Below are 13,042 nucleotides of genomic sequence, written 5' to 3'. Positions count from 1 at the left end.
ATTTGGGGACTTTATGGACCAAGACTGGTCCCAAGAAGCAGCAGATGAGGTAAATGGGTTCACAGGAAGGGTTTAACTCATCACAAAGACAGCAGAGCTTGACCTTGGTTAGTTTATTAATACAAATCTATCTAGAGAGATTTGCTTATAACTTGCAGAATTACTTGCTGTGTAAATCCATTACTCAGGCCATGCTGTAATGAACAGATAGATAATGCCAAGCAAGTATCTCAGTTCCTGCCTTGGCAGACTGTCAAAAAGGGGTGCTAGGTTTGCTAATGGACTTGTGCTTTTTTCTGTTCACCTGGCAGAACCGATAAGAGCAAATGGCAATGCTGTGCATTAGAAGCTATCTAGACAGTTCACGAGTGATTAAGAAGGGGTCAGTGCGGACAAACAAAAGAAACAACAGAAATCAGAAAATGCAGACTGGGAAGGGAAGCAAGGTCAACAAATACGTTAGCAGAAAGATCACTGAACACAGTTATAAACAAACCTGTTACAGCCAGTTTTCTTCTAAGGCATTATTAACATGCCCAAAGGTGGATGGGTATCTGATAGCACTTGTCAAACAACCCAAGTCCCTGAAGTCAACAGGCACTCAGCATTGTTGGTGCAATTTCAGTTTGGAACATTGGTGCTTGAGAATATCTGATCTGCTGCAGGTGATTTGGTTTCTGCTCAGTTGTGTTTCTTGGGGTTTTTTCTCATTTACTTTAACTGGTACCTAAGCATATACTGCAATAATGCAAGTGATCTTTTCCTTTCCATTTTGGTTACTCATTTCTCCTGATCTGGTCTGATTTTGATGCTCACTGATCTGTATGTGGCTGCTTTTACACAGACACCTTCTACTTTGGCATAGACTCATTGTTACTTTCCTTACTGCAAATATAGTTTAGTCTCCTGGCATAGGAATTAGGTATTTAGATAAATATCGAGGCTGTGCTGCATTTCCAACACACCTATATTCCAGATGCTGGGTTTTTTTAATTTACAATTTTCTGTTGATTATTCAGGGATTGTTCCTGTCACCTACATCTTAGAAGACAGCATAGGAAATTGCTCCATGCTCAGATTCCCTTTGACATTCTCTAGTTTTCTTACCCTTGGGCTTTTTCTTAAAGAATCCAGCCTTTTGTTTTCTTCCTACATCCCAGTCTTTTAATCCAGTTCACACATTTATGGCAGGAAGGAGAGGGTGTAGGGATGGAATTCCTCTGACAAAGCTTATTCAACTTGTTTCATACCTTTGTGCTACCTTTCATCCACGATAAGGATCAACAGCCAGTGTTAAATAGTCCATTAGTCAATGGGGGCAGCTTACACAGACAAGAATCTGCTATAAATCAATTCTCCTCACAGATAATCCATGTTTCACATATGGTTTTTAAAGATCATCTATGCTTTTCCAGTAGCTCAAAGGGGAACACAAAAATACCAGCAAGGGGTATGTTTATAATATGTAATCAGCATACCAGGACTAATTTTCAAGTATTGTCCCCTCTATCACAAAGATTTCTATTGCAAGGTCTTAATATGGAACTTTAAGTCTCTCCTCATGCCTATTTATTGGGATGCAAAGCTCTTCACTCTGTGGTCTGGGAGGCAACACCATGCAGTCAGTGGTCAGTTGCCCACATATGGATGCCCCCCACCTTCAGTGCTGTCCTGCTACTACCACACTGTGCAATTCAGAGCTGAACAAACTTTTCAGCATAGTTGCAAATTCTCTCATAACTGGTTTGAATTGTTTCCTTCATAAACCTGTAGTTAAGTAACTCAGAACTGCTCAACATTGACTTATTTTTAGCTTATCTTCACCTGATTCTCCCTTCTTCCCCTCGCACTTTGATACATTGCATGTAGCAACTTCTCTCCCTTGTCACTGTCTGTAAGACAAATTCATTTAGTTGGTGTAAACTGCATTCATTTCAGATAATTTGGCACCTACTTTTTAAATAACCCCTCCAAAATTCCTTGTTGTCTGTACTAGAGATGGTTCTGAGCTGAACCAAGGGAGATCAAAAAGTGGTCATCACTTACGCACTGCCTTATGCGTGACCTGTGTTGTTCAGATGGCTGGACTTCTATCAAATACACGTAAACAAAGTATATAGGGCATTTTAGCTCTACAACTGTGATTTATTATTTCCTTGTTCCCACCCTGAACACTCAGCATGGGCTGCAGAAACAATAAACTTCAGTGATTGTGTTTCAATTTAAGAAAAATAATTTTTGATACAGCAACTCTTTTCCCCTTTTCTCCCTGCTTTCCTTGTGGGTGTCATAGAACTATGTAGCTGCTTTGCTTTAAATAACCATTCTTTCTCTCTGGGAATTGGTTGATTCTCTAGGTTGTCAAGTAATAGCCCCCTGGATCTTATGAGAAGTGAAGGATAATAATGTAACTGTTATTATTTTAGCCTTCAGGATTGCCAGTTTGTTGTGAAGAGTTGCTTATCTTAACATACTTTGGTACAACTTCTGATGTAATAGGTAACAACAAACAAAGATGGAACTATTAACTGCTGGTGTCACGAAATATATTGCAGCTTCAGCAATTGCCTTCTGAAATACAGATGTGAAATCGTGTTTCTGACAGAACTCTTCAAATTAGTTAATTACTAGAGTTCAGAACATGGGCTTTAGAGAGGAAAACAGAGTGAGCCTGAGTGCTAACGCTTAACTCTGACCTGTATGTGCACAATCTAAACCACTGCTGCTCTGAGAACTCCTGGATTGCAACACATGGGTTGCAATCACACCACCACTGACAAACTCTCATGGGATTAATATTTCACCAGGGGCTCCAGTTTTGCTACATGTGATATTTGTAGCAAAATACACCTTTCACATGTGGCTAATTATAAGCAAGATTTGTCTTAAGCACGTCCACATAGTTTTTTGAGAATATCTAACTGTGCATGTCATTTGGTACCTAACCTAACACCATGCCTACGTTGGGATATTTGTCTACTTGTCTTCAAGGGCTACACTTGACTTTCTGCATTGCTTCTGTGTTTACCATCTAAACCTGCTCCAGTTTTAATACAGATGCACAGTTTTCTTTTATTAGGTGATAAAAATACAGTTGAGAGGGCTCTTGAAATAGCCATATCTTTGCATTAAGGAATTTGATATAGTTAAATTTAGCTGCATACATTTTTGCAACTCAAAATAGACTCAAAAATAATGGGGACTATTTGCAATGGATATCAAAACCACATCATCTAGCCCCAGTGAGTACAACAGTTTAGTATGTAAAAGTCAGGCTCCTTTGTAACACATTAAAATACCAACCTATACATAGAACAAAATATGTATCTACAACTGTACTGGGAACAAAAAGTACTCCTTGCACAGTTCTTGATCAAATAAATAAAAAACTCATTAACGTGGCACATAATTTACTTTCTCAGTGGGAGGGGGAGGAGCTTCAACATCTTCATTTTTATTTCATGACTTGTCAATGGAACCACTGCCTCAAAGCATCAACTCTTAATACTTTTGAGTTTTCAGGTTCCTGCAAGTGAAACGTGTCCCGATGATACGTGTGTATAGACATTTATATAGAAATATAAAAATCTCTCTCGAAGGTCAGAGCTTTTTTTCCTTTTAAATGATTCCTTTCTTACTGAAACCTCCTATGTCTTGCTTGAAAAACAAAACTGTTACAAGTTTGCTCTGTGAGAAGACTGTATTCCTCAATGAAAGTAAAAGCTGATTGTCTCATTTGAAGCTAAGAAAACAAGCATGTAAATAATAATCTTGAGAGATTGCAACAGCAGGACACTATTTCATCTAAGAGGTGCCTTAAAAGAAATTCCTCCACATACAGCTTGAATTAGAAAAATATTTTTATTTATAAGAGTAAATAATGTAGTGCAACGCGAGTGGATTTAACCCTCGGTAATGCATAGATTGATGCAATTTATAGTCTGTGATCTACATCATTTTGCAGAGGTGCCTGCACACCTGTTGTAAAGGTTAGACCTTCCCTACAGCCACTTTACAGACAGCTTTAAATCAGATAAAAGGCATTTGCACTCCATACATGTTATCCGTATTTCCCATCCAACATTTATCAAATAAACTGTCACTTAACTAGGTGTCTTTTAGCGTTACTGTAGAACATGAAATAAATCCTTGCTAGTGTTATCTATGGAAGAATCCAAAACCAAATTTCTGTTCACTTTGTGGCCCCTAATCACACTTAAATATTCTTTTATTTACTCATTAGGGGAGCTCCTTTCTCTAATCAGTGGCTCTTGGTAGGAAGGGAAACGTTTTGTTGTGTCCACCAGGGAACTGTGGACGCTTGTAAAACTTTGACTAAAACTTAGCCAGCAGCACTAATACGTTATGATCATATTGCAAATATTCCTGGTGTGTTTTCTTTCAAAACAAAATGCTTTTCACATTAAAAAATTAGCATGGAATATAAAATGCCAAAAAACTCATTGTTACCATTGCATGTACTGAAGTCCTGACTGGTTTCCATGGAACTGTTGGTAACTGGGTTTTGCTTTTATGTAATTTCCATGATTCAAACTTGGAATTTCACCAACAAGTAAGCTAAAATGTGGTAAAAGCAATTTAATAAGAGATTAGACATGTAAATAGAGCTTCATTAAAACCTGTAGGATGTTTGCTATTTTTCAATTAGGCAAAGACTTTGCAGGTTTCCTTCCAGGTCCTTCCATGACATACAGTATGATCACGTGTTGGGTATAGTGAGAGAATCTGCATCATCTGTTTGGAGTTAAAAAAATTATAGGGACAGTTTTCCTCTGCAGTGGAGAAGTCAGATCAGTGAACTTCCCTACAACTTCAGCTGTTGGCCTGCATTATTAATGCCATGTACAGGGCTGGTTGCCAGTTCTTAGATTCGCAGTTGCTCATAGCCCACCTTCCCAATGGATGTCAAGAAAACTACACTTCAGCTTGTAACAAGAGGATTCTGAGGGTTTGACTCCTGCTGTGATAAATCATTTGAAAGAGTAGGTTCATCTTGCTGTAATCTGGTAGCATGCTCGTTGTCATTCGCTAAGGAAGAAGGGACGTCATCTGACAATGGTTCTGATCTTCTTCCAGCAGAATTATGGGCTTCAGAAAAACATCAAAAGAAATTATTTTAAAAACCCCACTGTGTCTAGGGAGTCAATTAATATTTAAATATTATGTGGATGTAAAATTACATATAAAGATAATATTCAAAGGTTTGGAAATACTGAAAGAAAAATATCTGTAATTATATACTTTATACATATGTTGTATTATTTCCAAGTAACATAAATTAATAGCTAGTAAGAAAACAAAGCGGGCTTTCAGAATTATTTCCATATTCAGCATATTATTCACAGTTACATGTCTTAATTCAAATAATATTTTCAGATTTAATGGTACTGGGTTTTTGACAAGCTACACCTATAGGAAATAAATGTGTAAGTAATTTTTTTGGTGTTTTGTTATGGAAATACATCAGAACCTTGTTTTCTGACATACACTTAAGTTGCCTACTGGGGTTAAAACACAACATCAAAAAACGTATGTAGTGGAAGAAATTCTTTTTATAACTGGTAATAGTCACTTCACAATTTCCTGATCAAGTCTTGTGATCTGAAACGAAATGCTTGATTGAAGCAGGAAATGCTTTTTAAATGATGATTCATTATTTTTCATGTGATGGTAGGGGTTTTCTCCCCTTTCCTCAGCAATGTAGTTTTGTCTTTGATATCTCTTTCAATATGGTAGAAAACATGATAGCACTTTTAACAGACTGAAGTCAGGCACTTGATCTTCTATTTGTTAATATTCTTTGTGCCATCAAAAGAGACAGAGCCAAACTTTCTGTTTTAAGACAGGAGGAGTCTGCAACTCCTGACTGCATCTATTTGCTGATTCTGTTACTGGTGTGAAGAATCTGAACTGACTCTTCTTAAGTTACTCCAATGTACCAGCTCTTGGAACCTCACTTCTTCTCCCACCTTGCATCTGAAGTGATCCAGTCATATCAAACAGGCAAGATGCTTTGATTGCATATTGCAGAGACTACATAGGTAATCAAACTCATATAATTCCTGTAATAATATGTAATATTAACTGCATGTTGAGAGATGGGGAACAATCTCATGCAGTTAATATTTTTATTAAGAATCTCCTTTATCAAGGGAAATTTTTCAGAAACCAATGGGTTTAAAGTTATGCCTTTCTTCATCTACCCCTTCTTAATGATAAAAAGTTACTTGTGTGTCAAAGAAGCTACTGCTCAGAGGTACTTCTATCACATCTAGAATTCAGCTTTTATTGTTGATGGTCTTATTGAAATAAAAAGATCACTCCTCTTTCTTCAGTTTTACTATGACACATACTTACCAGATAAAGACTGAAAAGACTGCACTGCAAATGCAACAAGAATAGATAAAAGAAATGTTCCCATGAAGTAGATCTGTGACAGGAATTTTAAAAACATAGTTAGAGCAGTGCAAAGCCAAGGTCATGTTCCAAATGAACTGTGCATGTAATAAAGGAGCACTACATACCAGAGTAGAGTGTAAAACATTGTTCCAGAGAACTCTCATGTAAAAATAAAGCAATGCTAATGAACACGGACTAATTGATTCTTGGTTACTATTATTCCAGCACCTACAACAAGAACATTAAAACAACCAATTAATCCTCCTCCACAATTTTGTGGCATCAATCATCTGGGAATCTCAAGTGGGTTTGCGGAACCAGTAAGCCAGAAAAACAAACAAATATCATCATCCCTATCTCACAGATGGTGAAGTAAAAATTCAGAAAAATGCCATCTTAAACTTATTAAGTACAGAAGACCTTACCCTAGAAGTGTATTTTTTATTTTCTTACTAGTCAACAATGGGTCTAAGCATCCAGGCTATATATGCAAAGCAGTCACAGTTCAAGTTCTAACTAATGTGAGTTAACAGCAGAAGGACTTGATTTAAAATTAGGCGTACAAAATTTAGTTGTCCACACAGAATGCTGGTGCTAAACCTCCTTTAAGAGACAATGCATATGACAGAATGAAGTCCAAGCTTGAAGAGTGTTCTAGCTGACTAGCACAAGGTCCCTACCTCCTGTGGGGTGAGCTGAGCAGCTTTCTCAGTCCATCAAACAGGACTTCACTTACTAGGGGAGTTTAGACAGCTAAATCACAGGCACCTATTTTAAGCTTCAATTGATTCTTTTCTACAAAGCTAAGGAGGGAGTGGTGGGGTATCTATATCGATATATACATTTTCTATATAAATTTTGTTATAAATATACATATAATTTAGTTATTAAGTCATAGATTGTGTACATGTATATATATATAAATACATAAAAGTATGTGCCCTTTTGGACAAAAGTGTATGGTGGTGGGAAAAACCTTCAGCACTGTCAACTCTGGAATTACTCTCACAGCAAAGCAGGACTGGATTCAGCCCAAGTGAAGGCAGAATTCAAACTCAAGTTTACAATCCCAGATAGTCCAGAACCCCTATGTATCTGACTGGTCGTTTCACGTGGAGAGGAAGTAATTTAGGGTACAAGTTCAGGCTAACTGCAGTGAAGAGCAATTTCAACAGATTGTTGGTGAATAGACAAATGAGGTTTTTATGCTGGTATCATCTCCACTTTTCTGGGGTCACACAACACTCGGTAGCAAAACAGATGATAAACCACTCACTCTTGATTCACAGCCTTGTGTATTAAGCATTATCTCCTCCTTCTTTAAATATTTGAAAGGCAATTCCACAAGTTCACCATATATTGTGCAGGCTTTGTATTCCCACTGTGCTTTCCAACACCCGTTGCTTAACCTGGGTAAAGGAAACCCATGTTCTGTAGTGGAACCCGAGCACAGTAGGTGGTTTGTGCATGAATAGTGCTGGCACAGGCTGTTCAGGCAGCAGACCTGTAAAGCTTCTCAGGTGTCTAATATTCTGTGCCACAATATCTGTGTCAGGCTGGAACATATTTGCAGAATCAATAGGAAAGATTTCTATTATCCCAGTTACATATTTTTAAATTCTGTGTTATATTATGCTACATTTATAACTGAAATACTGGTTTGTACTGCACACAAATTGCCAGCACCTAACTTAGGAACTTAAATATATTTGAACTGAAAAAGACCTCCCTGATTATTGAATCTAGTCCCTGCTATTTCAGGGAACCACATATAATCAGGTCTCTTTAACAGGCATAAACTGAAATATATTTAGGGAATTTAAGAATTTCAAGTATGTTGACCTTAACCTGCCTTAAATCATAAAAGTGAACAAAGTTAATAATTACAGGATTTGCTGCCCTCCAGAGGAAATGCTATTCACATGGAAAACCAGAAAATGCTGATTAAAGGTAAAAAAGACTCACCTGTAATACAGTTCCTGAAGAAGTGATGTATTACTAGAATGCAATGCTTGATCAATTTCCAAGTGATCCAGAATGTAGGAAGGTATGGAGTTGCCCTCTTCTATGACAAGGGCCAGATTAAAGAAACCCTAACAGTAAAAAAAACATGCATTGCTGTTCAAACATTAAATTTTTGTATCTGTATTTAAGCACCAAGTATCTGAATAATTGAAACTGTCTTCCCTAAATTTGTTTAGTATAATGTGATATTCACCGAATAATTATGAGAGCCCTTTCTCCAAAGGGCTTTCAGTGTACTGAAAAGTACAGTGTACCTGTACTCAGGTAAACACTGAAAATGCAAAAGAAGCATTCAGATGTTGTGACACTGTTTTCTTAGCTCGTATCTTTTTCCAGATGGTTTTTTTCTTATTTTTAGTTACTCTTTAAGCACAGTCACCGTATCAAACTGTAATATTTTATCTCCTAGGGAAATACAGACTGAAAGCAGAAATTGATTTCTGTTCTGTTACTGTTCAATTCCCCTTCACCTAGCTCTACAGATCAACAGTATCTGAATAGAGAAACTGAGAGCAGAAATCTCCTCCAGACAATTTAAGTCCTTAATTTTACGGTTCTGCCTATTTGCACAAGTCTTAGGCAACCCTGTGTCTCTTCAGAGTCATGAAGATGAACACACAAGACATCTTCCACAATTCCCCATCACTTTGATTTTCATACTTTAAAGTAACTATTCATGCATCCCTTCTTTCCTTTGCTAGTTTAGCAGTAATGTTTCGTACCAGTAACCTCAAAACAGAACCCACCTATGCTACCTCTGATAAGTTCACACACAAGCCATTGTCTGGAGATATTGCCATAGGGACAGGGCAAACAGAATATTGCACCCAGGACACTTCAGGAGGGCTTGAGAACAGGAAACTCAGTTGTGAAACAGTCCATGTCTTTAATTATTCTTTAATTATAAAATTAATGTGTATTCTTTAATTATAAAACGTTTTAAGATGAAACCTTTGTTAGCGAACAAAATTCACCCTGGGATTCACTCAATATACCAAGGGAAATGGACCAGTCTTCTTTTTTATATCCTAAAATGGCAGAGGAAAGGACTGGAATACAACCCAGCAGTCTATTAATTCTTCCTCTTGCAATAGCAAAAATACCAAGGTCATAACTGAGTCAATTGTGCCAAGGTAAGGTAGCACTGAATTAGGCCATTTAGCTTACAAAGCAGCCTAATTCTAGGACCACTAATCTCTGCTAAATTTATCTTCTATTACGAAACAGCAACTACTGACTCACAGGGTATACTGAAATAATTGTAACTTATTCTAGCAGGTTCCTTTGGCGCAGATGAGGCCAAGCAGAAGAACGAGTCACAGCTAAATCCCCAGACTGTTTTACACTACGATGTTTTGCCACAACTGCAGACCCACCTGTGAATCTCCCTCTAAGGCAGCCTGTGCATACATCCGCATGGAGAGCTCAAGGTCTTTAGACTGGTTCTGGTAACCATAGTAGTAGAAATCACCCATCTTCAAATAAGCTGTGGAAGAAATGAGCAGAAGATCATTTAGACTATTTGTAGCAATAGAATTAACCAACTATTAATGTGATGGAGAAGTTAATAGTAATTCTATTTAAAGCACAATATTAAAAAACAAACACACTCATCCTCTCTGGTTGTCTCTGTGGCTACTTTATATCAGCCTCCCACTGAAAATATTTATCCTGGATGAAATCTCTCATTGTTTCTCTTTAATGAATTTAGTGAATGACATTGCCTTTACAAAAACTGAGACTTAAAAGTCTCTATATTGCATTCCCTCTTCACTTGCTGAATCTGCCTTTGGGCAACCTGAAGCCTTATTAGTCAGATTAGCCCTACTAAGTTAAAGAGGCTTAAAACCATGCCATTTATGTGTTTGCTCTGTACCCAACACTGTGGTGGCTGAACCTTCCCCAAAAGTTAGAGAACATTGCTGCTGATAATTTTATTAGTTTCAAATCCAACTCAGCCCTGGACAATGGTAGGGATACAGTTTTCCTGGTCTAGAAGGAAGCGATGCCCAGCAAATATTTTACAAACGTCTTTCTGGGACATTGTACAGTAATGAAATGCATCAAAAGAGAGGGCATTGACCCAGACAGGAACAAGCATGATGTTGCACTAATCTGTGCTAATGAATTTAAAAACTCTATGACTGTGTCTACATTTATCTGACCTAAGCTTTCCTCAAACGGTCTGAAACTCTTCTATACTTTGCCTTGTGCGTCTACAGCAGCTACCTAGAAATCCCACGTGTTTTTACAGTGGACTGAAATTGAATGACATTCCCATCCTATGAGTCTGACCTTCAAAAGTTTTTCTAATGTAAGATCGTACCAGTGGATCTACCAAAGGGTCAACCAAGCTACACCTTGCTAAGGTGTCTACAAGCTCCTCAGGAAAGCTAACAGTGTTTGTCAGCTCCTGTGGCTTCAGGCTATATCAATGTGCTATTCAGTTTCCACACATTTAAATGCTCCACACTATGTATTTATTTAAATAGCATGAATTATTTTTACACTCCACTTTTCCACAAGAACGTTACAAATTACTTCAATGTTCTTGTGAGACAATCAGATATTTTCAAATATTCAGTAAAGCTTTCAGAGGCACCAAAATGACTTAGCTATTGAAGTCATAGATGTCGTAGAATTTAAGGCCTGAGGAATGTAACTTATTTGCAAACAGACCTTTTTTTTTTTTAACAGAGAATCCTTTAGTTCTCCAAGGTAAGCTCAACCAATGTTGATAAACTCTGTACCCTAAGAGAAAAACTAGTAATAAATTAGATAAGGAATCCCTTAGCCTTTATTAGTTTCTCATGACTCAATTATGATATGGAAGTATATTTGCTTTTGGATTTTCCCTTTGATAAACCAAACAGCATGAGCTCCTAGAGTCTACTGCTTTTTTTCCTTAAACTTTGAGTCAACTGCTTAGACTCCTAAATATCTAGCCCTTCCTCAGGGCTTAGCTTTTTTATTTTATTTTATTAAAATTTTATCCATTTAATGTCATAAAAAGGAAATTTTTGGAAAACGTGTGCTGAAATACAACACTTTAATTACCTTTTCTCTCCTGATATTCCTATCAAAAGGTAAAAAAGGAAATGTATGATTAGCAGGAATTAATCTTCCCTCAAGTTGCCTACTCACATAGAAGTTGTGACAAACACAGTTTTTGAAATTTAAAAACAAGTAAAATTAAAATTCAGAAAGAATTCCTTATACATACCAAATGACGGAGCATTGACTTGAGAAACAGAGAAATTGTAGTATCTCCAGACACAATCAGTTGCTAGGTATTTTCTTGCTAGGTCCTATAAAGAAAAGAATTGATTCATTCATATCTCAGGTAAGAGACTAGGACCACATGATTATTAACAAGTGCTCCTTTCAGGATAATGAGTTGTGAATACATTTACTCACTGGTCTTTCTTCACAGATGTGTGCTAAATTTGACTGTGACACTTCAATCCCAGTTTCAGCTGCTAAAATATAATGCAGCAGAGCTTCATGCCTAATGTTAGATAAAATAAATGAATGAAAAACCTTACAAAAATAACATGCATTTTAGTTACAGTTAAAAAAACCCCAAAAGCACTAAATTAATTTATAAAATTGCCTACAAGCAAAATTTTGGTACAAAGTTTAAGAGCAAGAGGCTGGGAAACCCGTGCAACAGCGACATGTAGAGGCAATCCTTGGTGTAACCAGCCATGCTGGATCTTGTGAATTTGCAGCCTTTTTCCTCTTGCATTGAAGCTAGACTGGCTCCAGTGTGCATTTACTGTAAGTGCCAGACTGATGGGAAAGAAGATCTGATACTAAGCCCAATTCTCTATTATAATGTTTCAGATAAAATATTCTTAAAAGACTCTACTTAAAAAAAAAATCTGCAATTAACTTAGCTGTGTATGTATCTGTCTAACATTCATCTGAGTGTTTCTTTGGTATGCTTTACCTTTCATTTATGTGACTTGTTTTTTCTTGTCTTTTTAGACTGAGCTTTTTGAAACAGGATTTGTCTCTCCATATACTTGAATGTATGACTAGAACAACAGTCTCTGTCCCTCTAAGGACTCTATGCATCTCACTGACTGTAAAGCAAGTAGTAAAATTTAATACTATGTTTGCAGTATAGCAATTCAGTATTCTGATACTAGACAAGAGCGCCCCCCATGTTCTCTGCCACTCATCTACTCTATAATATGAAGACTATGCATGCAAAATTAAGAGGAAGTCTTTAAAATCATGTGTGTAGTTTCAAAATCCCAAGATAATAAAAAAACCCACTTGGTGTACTTTTTTCCTTCTGAAGTTTCCTATTAAAGATTAATGATGCCAATGATTTTCTCCACAACACAAAGGCAAAACCATGACAAGTTTCAGGGTTCAGTGGCTTGTTTAACTGGAAGCACATATGGTCAAATATACATTTGACTTCAAGAGTAGCTGCTTAAGCAAAGCAACTTTAAATCGAATTGTGAAAGAAGTTGTCCTTACAGAACTAGCAGGTGTAACCTCCTGTTATCCAGCTGTTTCTGTATGATTACAAATTATTCCTTGTACTTTCCCTGTGAAAACATCTAGTGAAAGAGAGACCTGG

General features: G+C 37.0%; 1 protein-coding gene across 2 annotated transcripts in view; it reads right to left on the bottom strand.

Moving 5' to 3' along the window:
• Nucleotides 1-3,842: 3,842 nt before the first annotated feature.
• The window catches only part of SEL1L3 (SEL1L family member 3), a 36,025-nt gene continuing 26,825 nt past the window's right edge, over nucleotides 3,843-13,042 (bottom strand). For both annotated transcript variants that reach the window (XM_082281673.1, XM_082281674.1), the window contains 7 exons: nucleotides 11,863-11,953; nucleotides 11,669-11,753; nucleotides 9,822-9,931; nucleotides 8,386-8,513; nucleotides 6,546-6,648; nucleotides 6,379-6,451; nucleotides 3,843-5,109 (listed from right to left, as the gene is read on the bottom strand). In XM_082281673.1, the coding sequence (XP_082137799.1) occupies nucleotides 4,943-5,109; nucleotides 6,379-6,451; nucleotides 6,546-6,648; nucleotides 8,386-8,513; nucleotides 9,822-9,931; nucleotides 11,669-11,753; nucleotides 11,863-11,953 (757 nt within the window). In that variant the 3' untranslated portion in view covers nucleotides 3,843-4,942. The remainder of the gene's footprint in view (nucleotides 5,110-6,378; nucleotides 6,452-6,545; nucleotides 6,649-8,385; nucleotides 8,514-9,821; nucleotides 9,932-11,668; nucleotides 11,754-11,862; nucleotides 11,954-13,042) is intronic.

The sequence above is a fragment of the Coloeus monedula genome (genome assembly GCF_965178545.1).
Source record: "Coloeus monedula genome assembly, chromosome: 5".
Lineage (NCBI taxonomy): Eukaryota > Metazoa > Chordata > Aves > Passeriformes > Corvidae > Coloeus > Coloeus monedula.
This window is presented reverse-complemented; position numbering and strand designations above follow the sequence as displayed.